The 27,500-nt window shown below is 35.6% G+C and overlaps 2 protein-coding genes across 8 annotated transcripts in view; one reads left to right on the top strand and one right to left on the bottom strand.

Moving 5' to 3' along the window:
• The first annotated feature begins 1,324 nt into the window (after positions 1–1,324).
• On the top strand, positions 1,325–15,743 carry LOC124454258 (large neutral amino acids transporter small subunit 4-like). 6 transcript variants are annotated; one of them, XM_047005079.1, is made up of 11 exons: positions 1,325–2,153; positions 4,391–4,437; positions 4,544–4,620; positions 6,135–6,227; positions 7,396–7,674; positions 8,574–9,565; positions 10,089–10,232; positions 12,550–12,743; positions 13,083–13,156; positions 14,574–14,697; positions 15,354–15,743. In XM_047005079.1, the coding sequence occupies exons 7-11, from the start codon at positions 10,112–10,114 to the stop codon at positions 15,495–15,497; spliced, it is 657 nt and encodes a 218-aa protein (XP_046861035.1). In that variant the 5' UTR covers positions 1,325–2,153; positions 4,391–4,437; positions 4,544–4,620; positions 6,135–6,227; positions 7,396–7,674; positions 8,574–9,565; positions 10,089–10,111; the 3' UTR covers positions 15,498–15,743. The 6 variants fall into 6 exon arrangements, 4 of the variants coding, with proteins under 4 accessions (XP_046861035.1, XP_046861034.1, XP_046861032.1 ...); XR_006951365.1 differs by lacking the exon at positions 8,574–9,565 and having other exon boundaries at positions 1,334–1,349; positions 1,420–2,153; XM_047005078.1 differs by lacking the exon at positions 8,574–9,565 and having other exon boundaries at positions 1,331–2,153.
• Positions 15,744–16,045: 302 nt separating this feature from the next.
• The window catches only part of LOC124454257 (Werner syndrome ATP-dependent helicase-like), a 36,257-nt gene continuing 24,802 nt past the window's right edge, over positions 16,046–27,500 (bottom strand). For both annotated transcript variants that reach the window (XM_047005074.1, XM_047005075.1), the window contains 9 exons: positions 26,924–26,994; positions 25,771–25,956; positions 24,524–24,636; positions 23,187–23,328; positions 21,644–21,724; positions 20,073–20,169; positions 19,402–19,467; positions 18,619–18,728; positions 16,046–16,929 (listed from right to left, as the gene is read on the bottom strand). In XM_047005074.1, coding sequence (XP_046861030.1) covers positions 16,831–16,929; positions 18,619–18,728; positions 19,402–19,467; positions 20,073–20,169; positions 21,644–21,724; positions 23,187–23,328; positions 24,524–24,636; positions 25,771–25,956; positions 26,924–26,994 — 965 coding nt within the window. In that variant the 3' untranslated portion in view covers positions 16,046–16,830. The remainder of the gene's footprint in view (positions 16,930–18,618; positions 18,729–19,401; positions 19,468–20,072; positions 20,170–21,643; positions 21,725–23,186; positions 23,329–24,523; positions 24,637–25,770; positions 25,957–26,923; positions 26,995–27,500) is intronic.

The raw sequence follows: 27,500 nt of genomic DNA, 5'->3' as shown, positions 1-27,500 counted from the left end.
TCGACGCAACACCGCTGGCATTGTGCTATCTCAGTTCATCGTATTACTGGAATAAAAGTAGCCCAACATCTTAACATTTCAGGAATTTAAGTCTCTTTATGTAACTGCAAATCAGCACTTGACGTGGAAGAAAAGTACAATATATTTGTGAGAAGATTGCTTCGGAGATAATTGGTTATGGTGGAGCAGAATACTTTGTCCCTGAAAAAACTCATGTCTCCATTTATAACGCTTTATATACATACATATTTTGCGTGAAGTCTGGGATGTTTTCGTCATGACACAATCGAGCCGTTTACAAAAACTGCAAAATCGGATTGCTTCAGTCATTGCAAACATGAGCAATGACGTCGAACATGAAACTGCTGAATCCTTGATCTTAAAGAATCTAGTTCTCCAGTAGCTACTTGTCAAAATAAATCGCTGCTCACTTTTACAAAATAGTTTTGTGATTGTAAATTAAAATATTTTACGAACTTTATGGTACTTTATTTTACGTAATTTGTCTCTGCACTGCAGTATGTAAACTTACTATTTCTGTAAAATTCGTTGTTGTTAATTACCGCACGCCCCATGTGCGAAGCAACTCTTTGTTTACATTGGCTAGCGTGTTAAAATAAATTATTCATTCATTCATCATTAAAAATTCAGGAACATTCCGCAAGACAAAAACATTTCACCACACAATAACGTGATCCTAAAAAGTCTAAACAGTCAAGACGCTTTTGACAGAAACAGACACGCACTCAAGCAAAGAGTAACAAAAGTGTTGCTTATCATGGAGATGTTGTATCGTTTTCATAAGATGTTTTATTCAAAGGCTATGCAATTGCACGTATTAGTTTTACTAGGAGAGTGAGATGCTTGGGAACTGGCGCTAGTAAAAGCACAGTTGCTATGAATATCAGATTACTTCTGGGGCTAGTCCCTCGAAACCTGGGTAGCGTTATCCATTGGATAGTAAATATTTTTCAAACGGTTAAAAAACTTCTTAAAAAGGAAAAATATAAGGTTTGAACTGAGCAATCACTGAAATAAAATATTGCTTCTAAGATTACAAAACTTCTTTGTATTTACGAAAATATAAACACATTTTTACAAGTTTAAAAAATTTACTATCCCATGGATAACGCTATCCAAGATTCCTGCAAACCAACCTCTGATGGTGAACATCGTTATACATTATATATTTAGAAATTTGAAGTGATATTAATAAATTAAAATAAATTATAATAAGCTGTAGCAGGTGGCGGCGGCGTGGTGCTCATTCTTTATTATATCTACATTTCATTACACCTTAAAAGCATTTGATCGTCAAGAACTTTGGAAATGTATAAAGAATAGCATTGGTAGTAATTATTTTAAATTTAGTATGTATTTATGATTAATAATATCAATTTGCAATAAATTCGCTACTAGGCTCCTACAAGGCTCCATCCATCTTATCCGTTGTCGGCACTCGGCAAATAATTTCTAATATCGCAATAGTTATTTTCCACAAGCAACAATAAATCTTCGAGTGATTTCTTGGGTAAAATTTCAATCGACTAAACTCGCGATCAAAACAGGAAAGATTGCCTTACAAGAATTAAATTCAAGTTCAATGTTCGAGCATCGAATTTGATCCCATAAATCATTCAATTGACCTCTAATATTTGAGAAGAAAGCAGATCATTCGCTAGGTCTCTGACGTGTCTCTGATATTTGAGAAGAAAGCGGATCATTCACTTGGCCTCCGATATTTGAGAAGAAGCGGATCCTAATTGTAGTACTGACACTGACAGACATAAAAATTGCCAGAACTCAAGAGCAACAAAGAAAGACCGCAAGATGAATTACATTGCTTTGATTATATGGAGTGTGTTTGAAAGCGTTCTAGCGACGGCAAATATGTTTGGTTGGGCTCAATTGCTAGTAATTTTAGAAAGCGAAGAATATTTTTCTTCGTACTGTAAAAATGGCGAGTTTCATTCAAATACGAGTGTGTTAAACATCAATACAAATCGCAATGACACTCAGCAGACATGCACACAGCAAGATAACCTGCTGAATTTGGCCTTCACTATTGCTTTGTTTTCTTCGTATATGTCTATATTTATTGGTGGAAGAATTGCGGATTTGTACGGTTTCCGATCGTCACGCTTGATCGCTAGGTAATGTTGTTGTAATGAATCTAGCATGCTATAGAATTACACTCGTGTTTTGGATTATTATCTATGTTCACTTAATTAGAAACTGTCTTCATGTTTCAAGACTGATTAGAATGAGGCAAAATATAGTAAACTCCAGTATCTCGAAGCTCACGAGTTCACGTTCACAGTTAACTCATATCAAATTCAATGGTTGCTAAGTTTCATAATGACCAATTTGCGCCAACAGCGTAACGACATTAATGTTATCTAGCTTCTACACGGATTTTTAAAATTTTTCAATTTCTCTTTGACCACATTATGATCATTGCACACACGACCATCAAACAAATCATACATAGTTGTACATAGCTGCTCCTACTAGAATTTATTGCCGCTTTGATGTTCGTGTCCAACACTTTTCTGAAGCAAACTCCAAGCACACGTATGCCTTCCAGCAAGATACTTTCGCTAGATCGCAATAGAAAATATGATGTTTTTATAAATATGTTGTTTTGCACTGCAAACGCTTTGAACCCTATCGTCTTCGCAAGATGATAACATTTCGTAAAAATTTCGGCAAACTTTTGCTTTAAATATAAATTATTAGTAAAAAAGCATTCTCGTGCAATACAATACTATTCCATATTGATTTTGTGAAAGTATCTTGTTGGGAAGTCACGCATGCGTTGCGAAAAAATGAAACTTGTCGCGCGATCGACTTTTTGCGATCACTTTCTTTTGAATTATGTGCAGCAGTGTGAAACTGTTCCTGTCGAGAGCTTACAATTGAAAAGAAAGTGATCTCAAAAAGTCGATCGCGCGGCAGTTTGCACTGAATAGAAATCAGCCTTTAGATGTTTATTCTGTGCTGCGGATTTGGATGAATTCTCCTTGAGGGTATATCACGTGAATATGGAGTTGCTATGGTCCATTAACTTCACATAGCCCTTCGTAATAATTCAATACGCGAACAGTTGTTCAAAAATTTGTCATACACGAGTGTGAACTGTGTCGTTGCTAGAACTATGACGAACAGACCAACATCATTTAGGGGTCTCTTGTGGAGTGGTTGGAATATTTTCAATCTTAAATGACCTCCAGTTAATTTCCCTCCAAAAGAACACAGGCGGGCGGAGTTGAATATATGAGTGTTCACCCATTCCAATTACGTTGTAGGCTTGTAGCAAATGCTTTGAGAGAGGGACTCCGATTATTTTTTTGTGGGTAGCAGCTACATGTATGATATTGCTTGTCATCTTCGCGTAGGTACACACGAACTTCATTTATAGTTCGAGCAAACGAATAATCGTACTTCGCAAGAGTTATAACTATAAAGTCGAGATGTACAAATGCAGGCTTCACTGACGATCACAAATATCAAGTTGAGCGTTGTTTAAAATTTCCTGGTTCACTCTGATCACAGAACTCTGTTGTTAAACTTAAATGAAACAGATAAAGTAAACGAATATACTTTTAATCGCTTTCGAATCTTGTACGAACTACAAATATTATTCGTGCTGATACAAAGCGCGTGGATAACCTGTCAAATTTAGAACAGGAAGTAAAATTAAATACTTTGCAATCATTTGTCAAGCGTTTGTGTTTAAAGATTAATCATTCTCAACACAATGAACACACGCCAAATCGTTGGAAAATAATCTTTTCAAAATATTTCAAAAAAAGTAGCAACAAATAACACGAACTATTCGCCCAAAATAACAACACAAGTGTCATATGTATGTATATCAATACAAGTCATAAGCGTGTTCATTTATCATCGGTTGAATGAGAGAAATCACATACTTGGCAGGAAACTGTTTTTTAAAAAAAGTTGTTGACGACATTGTATTTATAGCAAAATGGTTTTTAGTGAAAATGACAACGAACTAACTGGTAAAATTTGTGAGAAATTTCGAAGACTTCTCTTTCCCAGATGTGACGACCATCACGTGACATAAAATATGAGCAACTGTTTTTGAGTCATTTGACATTAAGCAAAAAGCACATACTCATGATTCATCTACTTTATTTTATAACCATATAATCGACCGGCTACCCACATGTACGCGATGCGTACCTATTTTTATTATTGACAGACTTTGCTATTTAAATTCAACCGGCTCGGTAGAAAATGCGAGAGGTGCAGTACAGAGTCCCTATTTTACTAAAACGACATACCTTAACCCAGACTCTGCAATTGCTTCTTTATGCCTTTGTGCAAGATAGCATGACCAATTATTTCTTTTTTTGATTTTTAGTGTCATCTATTTTGCTGGTGGTGTTTGTATGTTTATTTCGAGCAATGGTAGGCGAACTATAGCTTTTTCGTTCCTCAAATAAATAATTAAGCTCGTTTAGAAAACTTTGTTAAAATGGAATGTTGAAGTTGCTAACGACTTTTGACATTTTAGGTATGCATGAATTTTTGTTCCCTGGAGTGTTTTTAACTTCTTTTGGAGGTGGAATGTTTATGGCAGTTTTAATGAAGGTATCATCTTCATTTCATTATTTTATATTTTGGCAAGATTTTCTCTTCAGCGAACAATTAACCTTTTGAGCATGCTCAGAAAGTAGCTATTATATTGCCTTCCTACTATATGCTTCTCGAAACATTTTCCAATTTAACTAGGCAGCTGCATGGATGCTATTTTTTTGAAGTGTAACTATTCCGATTTTCCTAAAACAAAACATGGTCTTGTATGATCTTGGACTCCGGGACATTGAATCCAGTCTAGCTATAATTATGCACTACACCGTGTGTCTCAAAAACAACGGAACGCGCAAATTTTCGTATGCATATCGACCAATGATTTAGAACCCAATCCTCTAGATGTCTAACTACCGTGTCAAGGTGAGGCAAGGACGCCATCTTGAAAGGTAGCAAAAAGCAAAAATCCAAAATAAAAATAATTTAAAACAAGGTTTAAAAACCTAATCCTATCAAACATTTTAGAAATTAAACTTAGACTTTCAACTTTGCAGCATTATATGAACTCAGGAAAAGCAGACTATCGTAAATATTGTCAGTTTTTTCACCTTTCAAGATGGCGGCTTTCCTCACTCGTAACTGAAAAATTTTGGCAAAGTCAGATATCTAGTTGATTGGGTTCTACGTCATTGATATCGACTTAGTCTGCTGCATAAATTAAATAGTATTTTGATGAAACGCAAATTAGTTCTCATCTTCATTCTCTGGCAATGCATTTTTTAAACATACTCGAATTAAAATACTGTTTAATTTGAACTGAAAACTAAATCTATAGGCCTGCATAAATCTATGTGCTCTGTTTTTTTTTGAACCTTGATGTATAACTCAAAAGCTATCTATAGAAACAGTAGTAACGTAGACAGCTCGATAATTTGGGGGTGGTGGCAATATTAATATATTCATCATCTGCAGTATGAAGTTGCTCTGAAACATTCCTCTGGAATCAATTGTTTTCAGCGGATTCTAACATGCATATACGAATATCGCCCCTCCCCCCCTCATGTATCGATGCTAGCTACGCCACTGCAAACAAATGTGTAAAATTGCTTCTTATTTTACTTTCTTTTATTCAATAAAGATTTTCGGTGCTAAATGTGCGCACCTCGTAAAAAGGACGGCCCGTTTTTTTAACTCCAATAGTATGTTTTCAGTAGCAGCCATGCATTTTGGTATAAAGTCATGCGTGCAGTCAAAGTATTTAAATAGATTTCCCACTCTGTTAAACGTTGGAGTTTTAAAGTAAAGTACAAAACGATCACTTTGACGTCACTAGAAATTGCTACGTCACTGGTTGATGAAAATCTTGTATCGCACATATAGTCCCACATACACTCTATGTATTACATGATTAAGTTAGATTTCTCAATATTGTTGCCAATGAGGTGCCAGGCGGGAAACGGATTCTCAATATAAACATTAGAGCCCAACAAATATTTTTAAACATAGTCATAAACAATAGTCACAAAGTCTATTAGTCTTAAACATAGTCATTAAGTTAGATTTCTTTTTTTAAGGTTTGTAGTATAATTCCAAAACGACGATACACTGCGATGAGTTTTGTTAATGGTGGTATCGATTCATCTTCGGTGATACTTCTTGTGTTTATGGTTCGTATTGTCAAAGTTTTTTTGCAATTTATTGGATACTCGCACTCTTCGCCAGCACAAAGATTTTTAGCAATGCTTGAAAACGCATCAGTTCTAAGTGAAAACTGCATGTTTTAATCGTCTCTTAAATTGTAAGCAAAATTCATGTAAATTATACTGTAATGTTTAACTGATCAATACCACATTGATCGTTCGAGTGATTTTGAAAATTTTGAAAAACTACACGATCTTTTGAGGCCAAACAATTCGACACTTCTCGATGAACAACATTATATCCTTGTTAAATGTCTATTTATACGTGGCGAAATCAGTGAAATTCCGCAATTGCTCACAGGGACGTCGGAAGATCCCTAATTGCGAGGGGAGGGGCTATTATTCGTATATGCATGTTCTAGTTAATTAGTTTCTATTGAAATCAATTGTGATAAGTGATTATAAAGTATGTATTTATGAATATGAGCCCCCCCCTCCCATTATCAATCTTTCGGCGTCTCTTGTTCATGCTTGGTAGTATATAGTACGTACCTTTTGCGGGAAGCCCATTCTCACCAGGCCTTGAGGCAAGTAGTGGTGCTTTATTGCACGTATTTCCAATTTTTGCTTAATTTTTTATTGTAGTGATAAACTGACTTTTGAAAGATTGTTATATGCAGTGCGTTGTTTGAAATTGAATGAAGATATGACCTTCGCATTTTTCTGGACAATTTAAGCAATTGTCTCATAAGACAATGACTTTTGTTGACTTTTCAAAACTGTCAAACTGACTTTGAAGTTCAAACTGACTTTTGTTGAAAAACAACCGCCGGTGACTTGTCCAAAAAACAATTTTACAATCTTTTGTTCAATTCATTATTAGCACTCTTGGAAATTGTGATTTTATTGACTAGCTGCATTGCCCTTTTGTTTGTGTTTATATCGTAGCTTCTGAGCCTGCGGCACACTGAATGCTGAGAACGTCATGTAGTTTTCGTTTTCGAGAATATTTAAATGGCGTCGAACAATTACAAAATCCGCCATTTCTTCAGCAAAAAATGGCCGTCATGCCGTGAATTTTCACGTAATGCATCTTGGTTGACATACAATTTTCAACCAATCAGACTATTGTAAGTGTTTGCAATGTAGCTCTGTGATATGATATGTATTTGACAATTGACATTTTTTCTTCTAGTTATGCTACAATGCTGGAATCTCGTTTCAATATATCATTGCTGTGTATTATTCTCTTGTGCTTTTCAATGGATTGGTGTTTACATTCACTGTATTTCCTAAAAACATTCTTTGCGAGTCCACCGTCGAGATCGTTAACGTTGGAAACAGTTCTATTGATACGAGAACAAAACGTTGCGACAATTGTTGCTTAGAAAATTCAAAGGAAGAAGAAAAGAAAATGGAAATTAAGATAAAATTCAAAAGAAAGCGAAAGATCTAGACATATCTGGGAACAAAGGTAATGCTATTATAAACTTTTGTCGACCTCAATCACGTACAATAAAAATAATTTCAATTTTTAGCTAATAAACTTTATCAATAATACTAAGCCTTTTTCATTTTCTTGATAATTATCTAAAAGCAGTGGTTTGAGGTTTGTTGTGCGTAGTAACTGCTCTGTGTCGCTTTCAGGATTTATTATGCATTCCAAAAATAGTGACTTTTGTCTTCTTAGGGGCTGTTAACATGAGCCCGCAGGCAGCCGGGATTCAGCGGAGCGTTAAATCATTTTGGTAAATGGAAAAGATTAAATACTTTACAACAAGAAACTTATTTGAGCAATTTCTCTATGCTCTGACTTTGCAAATTCACAAAACCTTTAAAATGGAAACAAATAATTTCGCCTGATTTGAAAATTACGACTAAAATGAAATAAGACGCTTGTAAGAAAAGATTGTAAGTTTTGCGCTTAAAGTTTTTACTCAAAATAATTTCACGCGTCGCTCAATCCCGATTACCGTACTCATGTAGAAACTCCTTAAATCCCTTGCTCGGCAAATTACACAATACTCAAAGTGAATATGAATAAAACAACGAAGTAGCTCAAAGTACCTTAGCTCGCATTGCTTTAAACAAGGCTTGGTTATTCATTACGCGGGCTGAAATAATAAACTTGAAAAAACGAACAGGTTTATACAAATCTTGCCACCTCCAACTTTCGATCTGGCAGCCTGTCTTTAAATGTCTTCTAGATGTTTTTAAATGAATAGTAAACGTTGCAGCATTGCACAAAAAGAACTGTTAAGGTGTCGGCAAAGATTGAACTATTTGTTATTCAACAGTAAACGAGAGCTCAGAGGCCGCGCAAGCTCGATAATATGGGGGCTCAAATACTCATATATGTATGTTCTACCTTAGAAGCTTGTTCTACCTCCTCACATTACCATCGGCGAGACTGAGCTGAAAAGCGTTCGCCAGTTCACCTACCTGGGGTGTGTTATCACATCAGATGCGAAGATCGACAGGGAGGTCGACAACAGACTGGCCAAGGCAAGCAGCGCTTTTGGCAGACTGTACAACAGAGTGTGGAATAACAATTCCTTGAAGAAGTGCACAAGATCAGCGTGTACAGAGCCGTCGTACTCACCACCCTCTTGTACGGCTCCGAGTCGTGGGTAATCTACCGTCACCACCTACGCCTCCTTGAGCGTTTCCATCAGCGCTGTCTCCGCACCATCCTCAACATTCACTGGAGTGACTACGTCAACAATGTTGAGGTCTTCACACAGGCGGAGATCACCAGCATCGAGGCCATGCTACTGAAGTCGCAGCTACGTTGGGCAGGGCACGTTTCCAGAATGGATGATCAGCGCCTGCCCAAAATTGCCTTGTATGGCGAACTTTCCACTGGCCACCGTGACAGAGGGGCACCGAAGAAACGCTACAAAGACTCTCTGAAGAAGTCCCTGGGAGCCTGCCATATCGACAACCGCCAGTGGTCTATTCTTGCTGCTGACCGTGATGCCTAGCGACGTACTGTCCACCAGGCTGTCTCCTCTTTTGAGGACTCTCGTACAGAGAACTTGAGGGAGATACGCCGCAGGAGGAAGAACCGGGAAGCTTCAGCAGCCGTACCTGACGTGACCTTTGACTGTAGCCGCTGCGGCCGAACCTGTTTGTCTCGCATCGGACTTGTCAGCCACGAGCGTGCCTGTAGTCGACGTGAACAGCCTGCCTGTAGTCGACGTGGACAGCCCCCTTCATAAAATCTTCGTTCGCGAAGCCAAGCCAAGAGAGAGACCTTAGAAGCTTCTATTGAAATCGATTGTGGTTTTGGATTAACAAAGATTAAAATACAATCATATCGTATTTGCATCATATTTGTAAAGATTCTTGCTGTGCTAATTTTTGTAAGTTTTAGCAAAAAAATACGTAAACAGCTATGGCAAGCTTTTCGTGCGCAATACAAATCTATGCATAAAAACGTGTAAAAATAGCCTTGTACTGTCCACTTAATTCCTACAATAGCAGAAGCTGAAAAAATAACGTAAAGAAATTTCCTTTTAAATGAAAATTGCTGTTTAAACCGGATACTGTAGGAAAAAACGACCTTGATAATGCCCGGTTGTGAGGTCACACGTCTTTTGAAATTACTTGTGGTTTTCGATACGTTTTACTGAGAATTACCATGTTATTTATCATTCACGCTTTATTATATATCCTAACTATTTGTTGGTTATAAAAATACAAAACTATAGAAGGCTACTTTCCAACATTTATATTGCTAGTATTATCAAATGATTTTTCTAAATAGTTTATTCACACTTTTAACACTAAATTAAGAATGGGAATAAGACTATTGCTTTTGTAAAAAACACATATCCTTTGAACAACTTGTCTGTTTCCACACTAAAATTTTGTTAATTTCTTTAGGAAAAACTAGTCTGTTAACGATCATGAAAAGTTTTAACTTTATTTCTTTGACGTCATTTGTGGCCATAACGTGCTTGAGATCGTTTTCATTCGTTGGTGTTATTAATAAACAACTTAAAAGACTTACAGACGATGAAAAAGAGGGTGAGAATTTTACTTTACTGTGTGCCCATTATATAAGAAGTAATTAAATTAATTTATTATGCAATGACGGTGCGATCTCGATTGTGATTGGCTAAGAGCCCACAGATAGTTCTCACTGATTTGCCATCTACAAAACATTGAAAGCTATCTGTAGGTGACGTTTATAGTTTTCAATGTCAAATTTATTTAATGTCGAAGCACAGAAAACTTTAAGGCCCATTTCAAACGTCGAACTTTACATGTGCCGAATGCATTTAGAACAAAAGATAACGAGGAATTTCTTCTCATTACCTTTTGTCTTTAACGCATTCGGCACTTGTAAAGTTCGACGTTTGAAACGGGCCTAAAGCTTCCTTACAAAATATAGCTTCTGCGTTATAATGTATAATAAAACAATTCTAGGAATTCGTCTTCCGCATGATGTGAAGAACTTTTCAGACCTCAGCTTCGCTTCGGCAGATAACATTGACCTCGATCTGATCGATGCTTAAAATCTTTTAAAGACCGAAAATTTAAAAATAATATGTGACTCGGATTAGCACCCATTTCATGTGATTTTTCGCGAAATGTTTCAATTGCTTGGTCTAAATTTATTTGTATTAGTATACGTATTCTATTGCAAATGCTTTAATTTGATTGGCTACTTTATCGGTATTTATTTTTCAATTTACAGCCACAGAATAGGAATATACATGAGGGTCAATCGTGCTGGAACCTTCGATGTTTTTGTCCTCGCGCATGTCGTGCCGCGCATGGTGGCCGCCATTATTCCAGCCAGTTGATTTGGGTTTTGACTTGTTGCCAACCTTTAAAATGATTCAAAGTCCTTTCTTCAGAGAAAATATTCTTGAATTCATTATTAAGTCATGTAATTTTAATGGTTGGAAACCAGTGACAAACCCTAATCAACTGGCTGGAATAATGGCCGACATAAGGACGAGTTGAAAATCTGAGTGACCCTTCTGTATAGTCATTATTCGGTGATGCAGCTAAGTAATAGATAGCGTTCGACCATAGAACAGTAGTGTAGCCAGCCCGCAAGTTTTGGTCCTGCTATGAAAATTTTAAGTCATTAACATTATTCATTTCTTTAGAAATTTGTTGTTTTTACAGTGAGTGAACGCAGAAAATTTAACATAGCAGGACAAAATTTTCGGGCTAGCTATGACACTGCCATAGATAGCGAGTAACAAAAAAACATGGCTGCTGACCCTATTGTCCGTGTTTTACGCGATTTGCTTTGATTTAGAAAGCAATTCTAGAGAAGACTAAAGTTGCCACTTAATTCAACGGTAACATATTCAAAGGTAAAATGAAATGTCTAAAGATGCATTGAGCAAGAGTTGTTTACTTTTTAATGTAAACAATGGCCTTTTTTATGCTTGTCTGACGGATCATGCGTCTAAATATAAACGCGGGACGAACTATCTACGTGTAGCAGTGCACGAGCTACATTTAGACAAATTTGGCAGTTAGGAGATTGGGAGCGAGTAACGACGTATCGCTTATTTCCTTTGTTCGTTCTTTTTCTCTATCTTATTGACGGAAAACAGGACGAACTACCCATGCGCATTTGTGTAAATAGACCTTGAATGCGGCAGTTGATTCATAGCTATTTTGCCGTCATAACCATACCACCTGAAATATCGAGCTCATAATCTAAGGGCCTGTTTATATGAAAGCCAAGCTGGCCCGCTAACCGAGATAGCCCGTTCAGCGAGATCTCCCTACGTAGTAGGTATTATATTAAAAATTACTTTGCGTTTATTTGCCGACACGGGCTGGCCCCGCTTAGCGAGATCTCACTTGGCACAGGCGAGATCTCACCTGCCGGGATGAAATTTTTCTGGTGTAAATACTCAACTGCCGAACTAGCCCTATTTGAGCATGCGTATGATGACATATTAAAATGACAGAATATATGCATTTGCAAAAGCGAGCAAATAAGTCACAAGAATGGTTCAAAGAAAGAACTTTCGCTGTGATACAAAGATGATGGAGCATTTGATTGATAATCTCTCTGATTATAAGTAGAAGATGCTTTATAAAAGTCTTTATTTTGACAGCGGAAAACGTCTTGGCAAGCGAGTTGAACGTCATATAAACACATCAAAAATTCATCTCGCATACCGGGCTATCCAGCTTAGCGGGCCAGCCCGGCTTCATATAAACAGCCCCTAATTGAGTAATTTCTAAATATTTCAAGCCAGGATCGAGCTTTATGACAAAGCATGGTGCTAGTTTATTCTTCACTCAATCACGATAATCAATCAAAAACAATTTCGATGATAAGTTAAGTTTATGCTCTTCTTTTTAGTGGAGTTTTATCTCACAATACTGGGGATATCTCAATTCTGTGGCCTGTTTTACGCGTTTCTCACAGCGTTTGTATTGGATTGGAAACCATCAAACAAACATCCGGATTTTTCATTGAATCTTGCCTTTCTTTTGACCGGTGCTGTATCCATTCTCGTTACATCTTTTCTTCTAATCCCGGTTCTCCAACTACAGGTACAAGATCAGTTCTAAAAATTTGTAAAACTATCGATTAAATGAACATCAACTGGTACTGGGGCTTTTTAAAAACATAAAATACCTTTTATTGTCGATATCTGTGATGAACGTTTGATCCTAACAACGGGCAACTTTGAGATTTGTGTCTGAAGTTACGTTGTAAGGATTAAAGTTTCAGTCAAAAATCTCGTTTCTATATTGGTGAAAGTGATGTTATTAGCCATACTGAATAGTTTCGAGACTTTCCGCCTTTTTTCACCTGTTCAATCATGTAACTTATGAGTATTTCAGGCTTTATCGCTTTCATGTATAAAAAACATTCACTCTTCTTTATAGATTTTAAGTTTTATATCTTATGGCGTAATGAGGTCATTTCTATATTCTACTCATGGATCTTTTGTCATCAAAGAGTAAGTAGTTTTATTATATGGCAAGCGTCACTTCCGGCTAAATGACGCGCTTTGATTGGCTCAGAAACATTTTTGCCGGTCCATTATTTTCTCGTAATCGACCACGGTCCAAACCGCGCAATTTTACAGTCAAATGTAAACAAACTACGTAATGCAAACAGCACAACGCAAAATAAACGAAAGAAAAAAACCATTTACGAATGTGATTCGAAGGAAAAACACTTGAAAATCAGTTTAACTATCTAGACGATACAATTTGAAACGATTTATTTTTTTATGGATGAAAAATAGAAAAATGAAAGCCAAGCGGTAAAAAACAGCAAGGTCGAGAAAGAAAGCAAAAATAATCTTGCTTTCTCGGACTTTACTGAGAAATATCGGACCTCTGTCTTTTTGTACAAACCTCACCTTACGGGCTCGGTCTGTACAAAAAATTTTGGTCCCATATTTCTCCGCAAAGACCTCTAGCTAGGTTATTAAGGGCTAAATAATGCTATTTTTCGAATCTCACCCAATCCAAACGGACGTAACTAGCTATCACTCAAGACAAAATGCAAATAAATTGAAATGTGTCTTAGTAGTTACGTAATTACGTAACTACTATCAAATTCAAATTGGCGTCAAACAATTCGATTTGGTGGATTTAGAACTCGTTTATTTCATTTTTACCAATTTATTATAGAGTTCACTGATTCAGACTAGTTGCGCAAAGAATTTTCCCTTGAAAAACTTATCTTCTTTAATTTCCATAAATGATTTAAGTATGAAGAAATTCATATATTTTCAAGTCAAACACGAGGAGCAAGAATCCTTATGAATGTAACGTCCCACAATTCCACTGTATTGTCATGTGTTGTAAAATAGCTACACATTATAATTATCGAATATATTTATATGGTGTGAAAACAATCTGCGTAATAGTTATAACAAACGTCGTAATTTCTGCCAAAAATTTTTGAATTTTGCGGGAATATGAAAATGTGTTTAGACTCATACATTACAACAATCTGATTGGTACCATTGAGTTCCACCGATTATTGTAGAAGTATTACATGAAAATTTCAAACTTATTTTTCAAATGAACACAGAGGCGTAACTAGAACGTTAATTGGGGGGAGGGGGTGTATTCATAAATTCAATTCACTTTCAAAATCAGTAGGGCACAACGGAATATATGAATATGCACCCTCCAATTAATGTTCTAGTTACGCCTCTGAATGCACATGGTTAATTGTTCAGAAATTTTTGTCATATTGAAGTAAATAAATAAGACAAGAGCATGCGCAATCTCATCACTTGCAGCCCGGTTCAGCCGTGCTGGCCAGCTTGATGCAGTCATATGAGCCCGTTAGAAGCGAGATCTCGCTTCCTTCACGACTTGTTAAGATGTCTTCCAAAATCAATTTATGTTTCCTAGATTTCCATTATACCACACTGGCTCTTTGATTGGTGCAACTCTGGTGTTCACTTCTCTTCTTGCTCTTGTACAATTTTTGATGTTTGCTTTAATGGAGGGACCTTATAACGGGGATCCTACTATGGTAAGAAAATGTACATGAATCGTGTTTGTATTTTATGAATCCTGGAATCCGGGCTCGCTCTCCTCATACTTCATGTAATGTATACTTTTGATAAGGGTGAAAAAATAAATACGAGAGAAATAACATAGTAAAGTGAAGTAGTTTGATGAACGCATTAAATTTTTATAAAGAAAAGAACTAGTTTAAAACAACTCAAAAATGTCATTTTTAACATTGTAATGCGTTCAAATTGTTGCATTTGTTGAATGCTTGGAAGATTTTGTGTTTCCTGAAAGTATCAAAATCGTGCTACTAATTTGTAAGTTAAAACAGAAATGATTAAGATGTTCTTCAATAATCCTTTACGTGAAAGAATTTAGTTAAAGTTGTTTAAAATCGTTAATGTGCACGTTAAGTACACATTAATAAGTCATAACTAAGTGTAAACATTAAAAATTTCCGACGTTCTTTACACGTAAAATCATCTTCAAAATGACCACGCTTTTGCTATTTTGAGATGGCAAGAAAAAGACCCGGATGCCTTGCCACAATGGCCTTCGTCTTTCGACACTATTTCTTGTCATCTCAATTTTCACTCGTGTCAGAAAAACGGTTTTATGTGGAAAATATTTTAAATTTTCGATTATGATAAACTATTTGTCTCTTACTTGTTTCAGGTCAATGTTGGCCTCTTGGTATTTCAAGTAATGGTTATGTTTTACCCATTGTACCTATGGAGACGGAGTAAAGAGAAGCAAAGCTTCGATGCCGTTAACTTTGAAAAAATACAAAATCAGAAAGATTTAAGCGTTGGTAGTTGATATTCGTACAGATATATTTGTATTGGTTGGCAAGATCATGACAGAATGTCATGATCAAAACATTCATCGGGATCTTAAATTGAATTTAAATTATAAAACTGCTTACAAATTATTATAAAACTGCTAAAAATGATTATAAAACTGCTTACAAATGATGTACAAGTTCTATAATATCACAAGCTCAACAACAACAACAATGGGATAAGTTCTATGAAATTAGTCCAATAAAATGGAGACTTAAAAATACAATACATATAATCGGTGACATTTATAACATTTACTATATAAACTGCGGTAAATGACTGAGTGGGGCTTTGCAACTGTGTAGATCTACAACAAACTGGTATCGGCATTCAGACATGCTTTTTTCAGCTGACATTTACGACGAGATTAACTTTGTGATCGAGGCATGGAAATTAAAGACGCCATGTTTTGTTGACGAAATGAAGATCAAAGTTTGCCAAGGAAATCAGGAGGAACCTAAAAACTCTCCACGGACCAAAAGACTTAAAATCCAAAAGTATAAAAATCCGTAACATTGAAAACGGTTGCTAGGCAATCATTTTATAATTAATTTTGACAAGTAGCAAAAATTTCAGTCCACTTCCATAGCATTCAAATTCTTTTTCTCGTTTGGTCATTGACCAATCAAAATCCTTGTTTTGATACTGTTTTCAGATACAGCTACGTTCACCGGGGCTTGACGCAAATTTTTAAAATAGATATTCTTACTTCAGTATTTTGTACTAAATTTATGTGATTTATCCTGAAAAAGCTCATGACAAATTCTGCGTGATCACAATAGTCATGACGACGATGACCATCGTAATGATGTAAACAGCAGCCTTGCTTCTGAGTGGATAGTTAGCAGTGTTGTGTTTGTAATTAACAAAATTAACTCTAAGCAAGTTGTAGTTTAAGAAATAAACGCAACGTTACATGTTGAATATCAAACTGGAAACATAATTCTAGATAATAGAGAGATTTAGCAAACACAACGTATCGCCTAAGACGTCGTGAAAATGGCGTAAAAATGGCGTGATATTCCCATATATGGTTGGATCCACGCCATATTTACGCCGTTTTCACGGCGTCTTAAGGCTGGTTTCCATTCAGTGGAAATTGTCGCGCTTTTCTTTTGAATTGTGTGCAGCAGTGTGAAACTGTTCCGGTCGAGAGCTTACAATTGAAAAGAAAGTGATCAGACAAAGTCTATCGCGCGACAATTTGCACTGAACGGAAATCAGCCTTTAGACGATACGTCGTGTTTACTAAATCTCTCTAATGTTATCTGCGCTTCGCCATCGTTTTAGAATTTGTTTTTACTTTCTCTTTATATTTTTAGTCTTCTTTTTGAAGAATGGTTTATCGTCAATGATGAAGGCAGTTTTCTCTTAGCTCCCTGGGATGAGGTGACGCTTTGATACTTGGTCTGAAACAGAACGATGAAAGTGCCCCTATCAGCAAAAATTTTTATTAGCGATATCAAAATTTGGTGTAATATCTAACATATCGGTAAAAAGAATTTAATTTGGTCAAATTGTCTTCTTGTTATGGAGGCTTAAAGTTGCCTTTCGATGGACCTTGTCCGTCGTGGCATGGAGCCTGGGTCTAGTCAAATTTTGACGTCATCAAAAGTAGTTGGTATATATATTTTGCATTGAGGAATCCCTTGCATGACGTCACAAGGTAAGTCGCTCCAGACTTTTCGAACGACGGACAAGGGCCCAATAAAAGGAACATTTTTGCTAACTTTAAATAGAAATAAAAATGAAACGATTTCACAAACATAAAAACTTTTTTCACTAATACGTTGAAAATCACACATAAATTTAATATTGTTATTAAAAATTTTTGCTGAAAGGGGACCTTTAAACACACGTAGAACTGTTATTTACATATAACATGCGTATCCTATCTGTTTTTAAAGTGGATTGCTTGAACCCGAGCGTATTGTTACATGTTTGTAGATGTAGATCGTCCAGGTTAGTATAGTCCTGAGAAGGACTGTTTTTGTTGTTGTTGACTGATGTTTCGACATCCTTAGCGGCAGTCGTCTTCAGAGTCAGATATGTCAATTTGATATTGTCAATATTCATATATTCAGTTATGCCTGGCTACTTTTTTTTCAAAACAACTTCACTTGAAATCAGCTTGGCATAACAAAATATATGAATATGGTCTCCCCCAATTAACCATGGAATGACGCCCTTGCAGATATGTGACAGAGTATTGTAAACTTTACATAACATGAACATTATTTCAGCTTTTACTACACTGGAATGCCATAAGACGATGTAAATTTTTAACATAACACGGATATCATTTCAGTCTATGTCACACTGGAAATCCTTTTACTTTGGTTTTAATCAAGGATTAGGAGGCAGAACAAGTAGAAGTTATATTTGCCACGTAAGATTATTAAACGATGAAATTAATTTCAATGATTAGCTTCTTAAGCGATGAAAATAATTAAAACAGGTTCGAGACTCTCGTGAGTTTTTATTCTTGAAGTGAGAAAAAAAGATGGGAAACTTTAGCACAAAGATAGAGTCATTAAAATTCATTGACATTGTTGAAGGTATCGCAAAAATGGCTTACGCATTATCCTTTTTTTATAAAGTGGACTTGGGCATCCACCTGTACGATCAGGGTCTACGATAGGTTACGCAAGTACAATGAAGTACAATACGCAAAAGAATTCATAAATCTAAAGAGTTAATTATCAATTTTCATCGCTATTATCTGATTGACCCAATCAGAAAGCACGCTCGTATTTGGCAAGTAAATAAGTTCATCACAAACAACTTTTATAGCTGTTTCAACAACGAAAAAGATTAATTTTAACAATGCGATATAAATCTCGCATATATGGCCATGAACAAAACTCAAGGTTGTCGAAACGTCAGTCAACAACAACAAAAAAACAGTCCTTCTCAGGACTATACCAACCTGGACGATCGACATTTACAAACATGTAACGATACTCCCGGGTTTAAACCATTTACTTTAAAGAAACTCAACATAGATCCATTATTTGCATATCATACTGAGTGGCATTGAGCTTTTTAAACAAGAAATAAAACTCTTATTTCATTGCAAAGTATCAAAAAAATCATACCTCCCAAAATTCTTCACCGCCCGATCTCTTCCAACTCGCCAAAACAAGTTTTATTTTGCCGTAACTTACATCAGGCAACTGTTCCTTTATAGGAGCTAATTTAAAACCATCTAGAATAATTTAAAGTTCATGGCATTAGCAATAAATACTTTATGTAAAAATTCCTTCATTTTTCTTATCAAATATCACGAAAAGTAACTGAAAGCCAAAAGAAATTTATTTTTCAACTGTTTCTTGCGGCAAGTGACATGAAAAGGAAACACAATACGCGGAAATAAGTTAAGTGAGTTTAATTCCCGGAAAGATAGTGCTTAATTAGCTTTTATAAAATAAACACAATGAAACGCGTGCGCTGATTGGTCTAGAGCTGTGTTTGCATTAGCCTGTGCAAAACACATCTGAACGCAACCAATCAAATCAATCATAACAATCAATCAGTCAAAGAGAATTTGCAAATCGATCATGAATACATTTTAGAGGAAAATTTAAAATATTCGTCATTTTCGAGCAGGTGCAACCCTCGACCTTCGGTCTCGGGCTTACACTGATCTGCTCTCGAGTTCTCCCAAAGGTCTCCTCGGTTTGCATAAGCCTGTGCAAGCACAGTAAACATCTTTTATTCTTTAAATGTGAGTCATAGAAAAATGGAGAGAAAAGAAAGAAGACTGATAGTTTTCTGCATTCACACAGAATGTATGAAATCAATGATATTGTTTTCAAACTATTCTCAGAACTTCCGACAACGACAGGGTAAATACATCAAAAAAATTAATTTTTTCTAACCTGAGTTGAAATTCGTTGCTTTACAAACCGAAATGACTCGATTGTAGATGTCATCTGTGACTCCAGCTATATAAGATATCAGAGGATTATGACCACAATCATGAACGGCGAGTGTGGGGGAGAGGGCTAGCTAACACAACTGACACGTGTAAAATGAAAAATCAATCTCAATGTTGGAGAAATAAATCATCCAAAGAATGGGGAGACGGCTAGCAGATCTGACACAAGTAAAATAAAAGCACGACCATATATTTGTTGGGCAAGTAAATTCTCAACACAATCAAAGAATGTGTGTCAACCAAGATGCATTGCGCGTTAATCACAGCGTGACGGCCATTTTGTGGCTCAAGAAAATGACGGATTTTCTTATTGTAGTGCATGCAACTTAAACAAACGATAATAATAATTGTAAAATAGAGTTTTTATTCAACGCTTTTTTCATATTTTTCATATAAATTAGACGACTAAGAGACGAAATTGAATTCAGTGTGCTGCAAGCTCAAAAAATGATATAAACATAAACAAGCGCGCAATGCATCTTGGTGGACACATATTCTTTAACTGAATTCACCAAGTAATTGACAAGTCATCCAAATTCCACAGAAAAATAATCGAAATTACGAATCAACGTGGTTTAATTTGCACGATCAATATGAGAGCACGGTTAAAACCTCGCTGAAGATTGACAGGGTAGCCGGCCTTTAAAGCATCGCTGAGGTGACCTTCTATTGTTGTTAAAACCATATTGCGAGATTTCGCGATCTTTTCCTAAACATGAGCAAACAAATGCATTACATTTAATTAGTGAGAAAGTGACGTTTTCACATGACGTCATAGCCGCCATGTTGGTGTTCCAATAGAAGTTTTTTTGTACACCAATATGGCCGTTTCCTCTATCGTCATGTTGATCCCAACGGAATGAGTGAAAACGCTCTATATCGAGTTATACAAACATGCCAAAAAAAGTACCAAACTTGTTTATGAATTCCAATATGCGTGCATTTTTATTTCTATAATGTATAAGGTGTCGGTGTACCAGAAAACGGAACCCGCATAAATTAATTATGTATTCTCAATATAAATATTAGAGCCCAACAAATAATTTTAAACATAGTCATAAACAATTTGGTTTTATGAAATTTTTTAAAAGAGTGACGTTCTAGTCTCAACACCTCACCCTAACAATACATCACACTTACATCACACTTACATCACACAATACATCACATCACACCTACACATTCACAGTAACCTCAAACTATGTAAATAGCTCTATATATATCTATATTCTTGTTAACTTCCTAATTAGTCTGAAGATGTCTTGAATAAAGACGAAACGTCACTCTTTTAATAAATTTCATAAAACCAAATTGTTTATGACTATGTTTAAAATTATTTGTTGGGCACTAATATTTATATTGAGAATCCGTTTCCCGCCTGGCACCTCATTGGCTACAATATTATGTATTCGCTAAAGTTATTATGCACATTAATGTAACTGGCATTCAAAACTGTTCAATGAACTTGACGGTACCGCGCCTCTAAGATTTACTCGGGTTTGTAGAGTATTAGTTAAAGCAAAACAAGTTAGAACTTAAATGTACTGTCTTACACTGAATTTTATCTCAATTTTATTACGTAAAAGCTTTGTAAAGGCAAAGCGACATTAACTTGGTTATAACAGCCACAAAAACGTCATCATATTTCCCATAAATTGCAACAAACATGGACGAGCGCATGGCTAAATCTAACCAGGCGCAACAAACAGCTATTGCCGATTAACTATTTTATACGGATTTCATTTTGATGCATTCATGATTTTTGGTATGGATTCCGTGCGGGTTTTTTTTTAGACACCTTGTGCGCAGAAATTAGTTTTTCTATAAATTTTCACAAAATTTGAAGGCCACTTGTTGTGAGTTGAAAAACACTTTATGTAACCCTCCTGATGTTAAGTCATAGAATAGAGAATACATTCATTTGCATAGAGAATACACTCTATTCTATGGTTAAGTTGAATAGAATTGAATTGGATTAAATTAAATTAAACTTAACTCAATTAAATTGAACAGAATTGAATTGGATTAAATTAAATAAAACTTAACTCAATTAAATTGAATAGAATTGAATTGGATTAAATTTAGTTAAATCAAACTAAACTAAACTGAACTGTAATGAATGAACTTGAAAAGGCCGGGATGTCTCACGGTTTTCGATCAATTTTCTTTTAAAATTTACTTACCAAAGACTTGTTTTCTTCATGAAAAGCATTGTAACTGATCGAAACTGTCGCGGACAACGATGTTAGAGGCAAAACAACTTTCTGAAAAAATTTAGTAAAATATATGATTCGGTAAATCAATCCACACAATTCAGGAAGAGAGAATTCTAAACAATAAAGTATCAGTAAAATTTATAGTTTGAGCTTATCACAGAGCCACTGTCTTAAAGTATCAAGATTGTTGGAAAGAAATTTCTTATGAATGCGGATATTTTCACAGTATGCAGACAAAGAAGAAATAGTGGAGTGCAACCAATGATTTAGAACCCAATCCTCTAGTTGTATAACTACCGTGTCAAGCTGAGGCGAGGAACGCCATCTTGAAAGTTGGCAAAAAGAAAAACTCAAAATGAAAAGGAAGTTAAAACAAAGTTTAAAAACCCATCATATCAAACATTTTAATAATTAAACCTAGACTTATAGCCTGAGTAGATATAGACCTTTACAACTCTATATCAACTCAGCAAAAGCAGATATTAGTCGTAAATATCATCAGTTTTGCCACCTTTCAAGATGGAGGCTTGCCTCACTCATTACTATACAATATCGGCAGAGTCAGATATCTAGTAGATTGGGTTCTAGGTCATTGAGTGCAACCATTCCCCAAAGAGTTGAAAGGCAGAGAGATATTCTCCATGTTGGTTGAAATTTGAATCGTAAACAAGAAAAATCCTTTGTCAAATTCAACAAACATGGCGGCCGTAAAGTAATATTCAAACCACCTATATTGATAACACAGAATACAGCTCAACTAGCCACTGACACATATAACAGTTTCAGTAAATACAATTTTCATACTACAACGTCCCTAACTGTTTTGGAAATCATAAAGTAGAACAATTTTTTCTTTACAAATCAGATGCGTGCGCAATCCTATAGCTTTTCTTGCAATCTTATTGGCTGTAGCAGCGGGCGGAATCCTACAGCTTTTCCTACAATCTTATTGGCTGTAGCAGCGGGCGGAATCCTATAGCTTTTCCTGCAATCTTATTGGCTGTAGCAGCGGGCGGAATCCTATAGTTTTTCCTACAATCTTATTGGCTGTAGCAGCGGGCGGAATTCTACTATGTCTGAGATTCTACAAAGGAAACGATGAACCAACTTTTGATTGTAATAATCTATTTCAAGTGAATGTTGAGTATTCCAAAGTTGAATGAACAGCAAAGTTTTGACTGTTTACTTTGCCGCCATTATTGAAGCTCACAGCACAATCTAGTAAGACTGTTACCTTACGCAAAAAAATAAATACGTAATTTGCCACCTAGGTCGGTCAGCATAGAAAGCTACTTTTCCATCCGGACCTCCCAGCCGCTAAATAACATACATGTCTTCATTTCTAGAATCAGCTATGAAATACAGAAAGAAAATTTGCAGAAAAAAAACTTTGCTAACTTCTTTTGTTTTCAAACACTTGTTTTACTCATACGTTTTAACATTTCAACGAGTTGATGTACGAACTAAAGTCGAACGCATAGATGAAGAAAAATGGCGGATAGGTAAATACCTTTACAGAAGGCATTTTATCAGTGGCAAGATCATTTTCTTCGCAAAAATTTGAAACAAGTTCAACAATCTCTTTTCCAAATCGTTCGCACATTTTTGCTGAGAAACCTTCAACATTATTCAGTGATTCAGTCGTTGTCCGCCTAAAATCATAAATTCCCACATCGTTCAAATTAGGTACACATTAGTCAAAGACGTCCCCATGAATAATAAATTCCAACATCATTCACAATAGGTACACATTAGTCAAAGACGTCCCCATGAATAATAAATTCCAACATCATTCACAATAGGTACACATTAGTCACAGACGTCCCCATGAATCATAAATTCCCACATCATTCACATTAGGTACACTTTAGTCAAAGACGTTCCCGTGAATCATAAATTCCCACATCATTCACATTAGGTACACTTTAGTCAAAGACGTTCCCGTGAATCATAAATTCCCACATCATTCACATTAGGAACACTTTAGTCAAAGACGTTCCCGTGAATCATAAAAGTCCATATCAATCACAAAAGATGATTTATAAAAGAACATATATATGAAGTGAATTTTTATCTTAGTGGCACTAATTGGATTTCAAAATATCGGCTTTTCAAGGTCAGTGTGGGTGTCTGCTACAGTTATATAATATAAAGGGTGGATAAAAATGTTTGGTATTTGGACTGTCATTTGGTCATGTTTAGGCACAGGAGCACGAAAACAGGCCCTTTACAACTTTAATACGTGAAAAGATTATGTATCGTAAACCATCATATAAAATTATAAACCATTTTATGAGTCGAAAACCAAATATAATTACAGAAAAAAAGGAAAATGTATGATTTTTCATCTTCAATACTTTAATTCCGAACCACGTGACACAAACATAATTTCCGGTACGCTAGATGAATGCATAATAACTAGACATAATATATTTTTATTTATGCATGCCTAGTGGTATTTTTTACTCTGATTGGTTTTAGTAGCGGGCGGTTTTTAAGATGTCTTGACCGTAGTCCAAAAGTGATATTTTTCGCCATGCATTTGTTGACAAAGTAAAATTTGAATTTTGAAAATTGATTTAAACGCCATGTAAATTGTTCAAGGAGATATAAAAATAAATTCAGATGGTAGTTATCATAGCGAGAGTGAATTTTACTAGCCAGACGAAATGAGCTTTGCAGAAAACAAAACAATTTTAGTCTCAACAAGTCAAATCGGCCATTTTGCAAGGCGAATTTCTTGATTATAAAAATAAAGATATTAAAAATTTCTTCACCGTTTTTCAGTACGGACCTCACAGGCAGTAAATAACATATTCATAATAAATAATCTATCTCATCTCGTACCTGTGTCTGACAATGTCAATCAACTGTTTATTACTGGCTATCATATATGGGGCGCAATCATGACGACGTGCAAGTTCGCCACGAAATTTCAACAGCTCTTGATACAGAGTTCCCTGTAGCATGAGAAAAAAACGAAACAACATAGAGCATCAATGACATGGCACGGGGGGTGAGGAGTTGGAGAGGGCACCACACCATTTCTTTGGGGGGAGGTCGAAATGTTTTCTGCAATATACTACATAAAAATACATCATGGAATTATAATAACAAAATACATTTAAATACAACAGACGCTAAAAGATTGCGCTGACTTTAAGTTTGGAGCATCTAAATGGGTTCATCACTCATACATAGTACAATAACATTCACACGTATATTAACAAAGTCCAAGTAATAACGAAAAGATAATTTGTCATCATCTCATCATCATATATGAAAAAGACGTTGTTCAACAAAGTCCAAGTAATAACGAAAAGATAATTTGTCATCATCTCATCATCATATATGAAAAAGACGTTGTTAACAAAGTCCAAGTAATAACGAAAAGATAATTTGTCGTCATCTCATCATCATATATGAAAAAGACGTTGTTTATCAAAGTCTAAGTAATAACGAAAAGATAATTTGTCGTCATCTCATCATCATATATGAAAAAGATGTTGTTCAACAAAGTCCAAGTAACAACGAAAAGATAATTTGTCATCATCTCATCATCATATATGAAAAAGACGTTGTTCAACAAAGTCCAAGTAATAACGAAAAGATAATTTGTCATCATCTCATCATCATATATGAAAAAGACGTTGTTTATCAAAGTCTAAGTAATAACGAAAAGATAATTTGTCGTCATCTCATCATCATATATGAAAAAGATGTTGTTCAACAAAGTCCAAGTAACAACGAAAAGATAATTTGTCGTCATCTCATCATCATATATGAAAAAGATGTTGTTCAACAAAGTCCAAGTAACAACGAAAAGATAATTTGTCATCATCTCATCATCGTATATGAAAAAGATGTTGTTCAACAAAGTCCAAGTAACAACGAAAAGATAATTTGTCATCATCTCATCATCGTATATGAAAAAGACGTTGTTTAACAAAGTCCAAGTAACAACGAAAAGATATTTTGTCGTCATCTCATCATCGTATATGAAAAAGACGTTGTTTAACAAAGTCCAAGTAATAACGAAAATATCATTTGTCATTATCTCATCATCATAAATGAAAGATGTCAATAAAAATCACCTCGAGCTCAGATTCTCGTTTAGAAACAGGTTCTAAAACTTTCTCGGACGAAGGAGCCACATGAAGGCTTTCTTTAGACTTATACAACAATCTACCGATACAATTTTCTGAAACTGTAGACTTGACTGCAATGGCTTTAGTTAGAGAGGTCTTCGCCACGATATCTCTTTCTTCACTTAACATATCCTGAAACATATACATAGGAAAAATGGCACATTTATTCATGCACAGTGTGCAGCATGTGTCGAACAAACTATAAAAATGACACATTTCTTCATGCACAAGTGTGCATCATGTGTCGAACAAACTATAAAAATGACACATTTATTCATGCACACGTGTGCATTGTCACCTATAAAATGACACATTTCTTCATGCACACGTGTGCATTATGTGTCGACCAAACTATAAAAATGACACATTTCTTCATGCACAAGTGTGCAGCATGTGTCGAACAAACTATAAAAATGACACATTTCTTCATGCACACGTGTGCATCACGTGTCGACAAAACTATAAAAATGACACATTTCTTCATGCACACGTGTGCATTATGTGTCGACCAAACTATAAAAATGACACATTTCTTCATGCACAAGTGTGCATCATGTGTCGACCAAACTATAAAAATGACACATTTCTTCATGCACAAGTGTGCAACATATGTCGACCAAACTATAAAAATGACACATTTCTTCATGCACAAGTGTGCAACATATGTCGACCAAACTATAAAAAGGACGACACACGTTCAGCGAGGTCTAAATGTTCAGCGAGAAAATAGCAAGTTGCGAAATTATATAACAATTTCTACCTTGTAGCCAATAATTCTTCCCTAGATTTTTCCTTATGGTGCGGATATAGTAGCTATAATAACACCCATCCCCCCCACCCCCCACCACAAATTTCTCTTTTGGCAGAGGATAGCTATAAAATCATCACTCTCCCACATTTTTCCTTGAGGTGAAGATATATCATTCTTATCTTGATTAGCTAATAGAGATGCATGTTTTATATCATTAAGAAAAAATAACCTTTCGATAATTTGAAGAGATACTTAACAGGGATATCTTGTTCATGATAAAATTTTGTTTCTGACGTCGAAAAAAAACGACGCTAGCAAAATTAAAAGACAATGTTATCATTTCGCTACCTGAGTGGGTTCCACAAGCAAAACACTGTCTTTACTTTTCTCCCATCTGTTAAGCCAATTAAGACCTTTTGCTAAACAATTATTGATAATCAGACAAAATGTTTGGGCATTTGTTATTTTATTGTTCGAGCTATACACTGACGGGCACTTCAATTTTCATCGATGCCTTGTACATACAAATCTAACAGTGGCGGATCTAGGGCACGTCAATTTTCATCGATGCCTTGTACATACAAATCTAACTGTGGCGGATCTAGGGCACTTCAATTTTCATCGATGCCTTGTACATACAAATCTAACAGTGGCGGATCTAGGGCACGTCAATTTTCATCGATGCCTTGTACACACAAATCTAACTGTGGCGGATCTAGGGCACTTCAATTTTCATCGATGCCTTGTACATACAAATCTAACTGTGGTGGATCTAGGGCACTTCAATTTTCATCGATGCCTTGTACATACAAATCTAACTGTGGCGGATCTAGGGCACGTCAATTTTCATCGATGCCTTGTACATACAAATCTAACTGTGGCGGATCTAGGGCGTCAATTTTCATCGATGTCTTGTACATACAAA

The sequence above is a fragment of the Xenia sp. Carnegie-2017 genome, unplaced genomic scaffold (assembly GCF_021976095.1).
Source record: "Xenia sp. Carnegie-2017 unplaced genomic scaffold, XeniaSp_v1 HiC_scaffold_3, whole genome shotgun sequence".
In the NCBI taxonomy this organism is placed as follows: Eukaryota; Metazoa; Cnidaria; class Anthozoa; order Malacalcyonacea; family Xeniidae; genus Xenia; species Xenia sp. Carnegie-2017.
The sequence above is the reverse complement of the archived record's forward strand: the minus strand, read 5'-3'. Positions and strand labels throughout refer to the sequence as shown.

What these genes read in the sequence shown, in the direction of transcription:
- LOC124454258 (XM_047005076.1), top strand. Translation starts at nt 1,831, where the DNA reads ATGAATTACATTGCTTTGATTATATGGAGTGTGTTTGAAAGCGTTCTA. An exon ending in TTATGGCAGTTTTAATGAAG is followed by an intron (nt 4,621 to 6,134) that starts GTATCATCTTCA and finishes TCTTTTTTTAAG; the next exon opens with GTTTGTAGTATAATTCCAAA. An exon ending in TGATACTTCTTGTGTTTATG is followed by an intron (nt 6,228 to 7,395) that starts GTTCGTATTGTC and finishes TTTTTCTTCTAG; the next exon opens with TTATGCTACAATGCTGGAAT.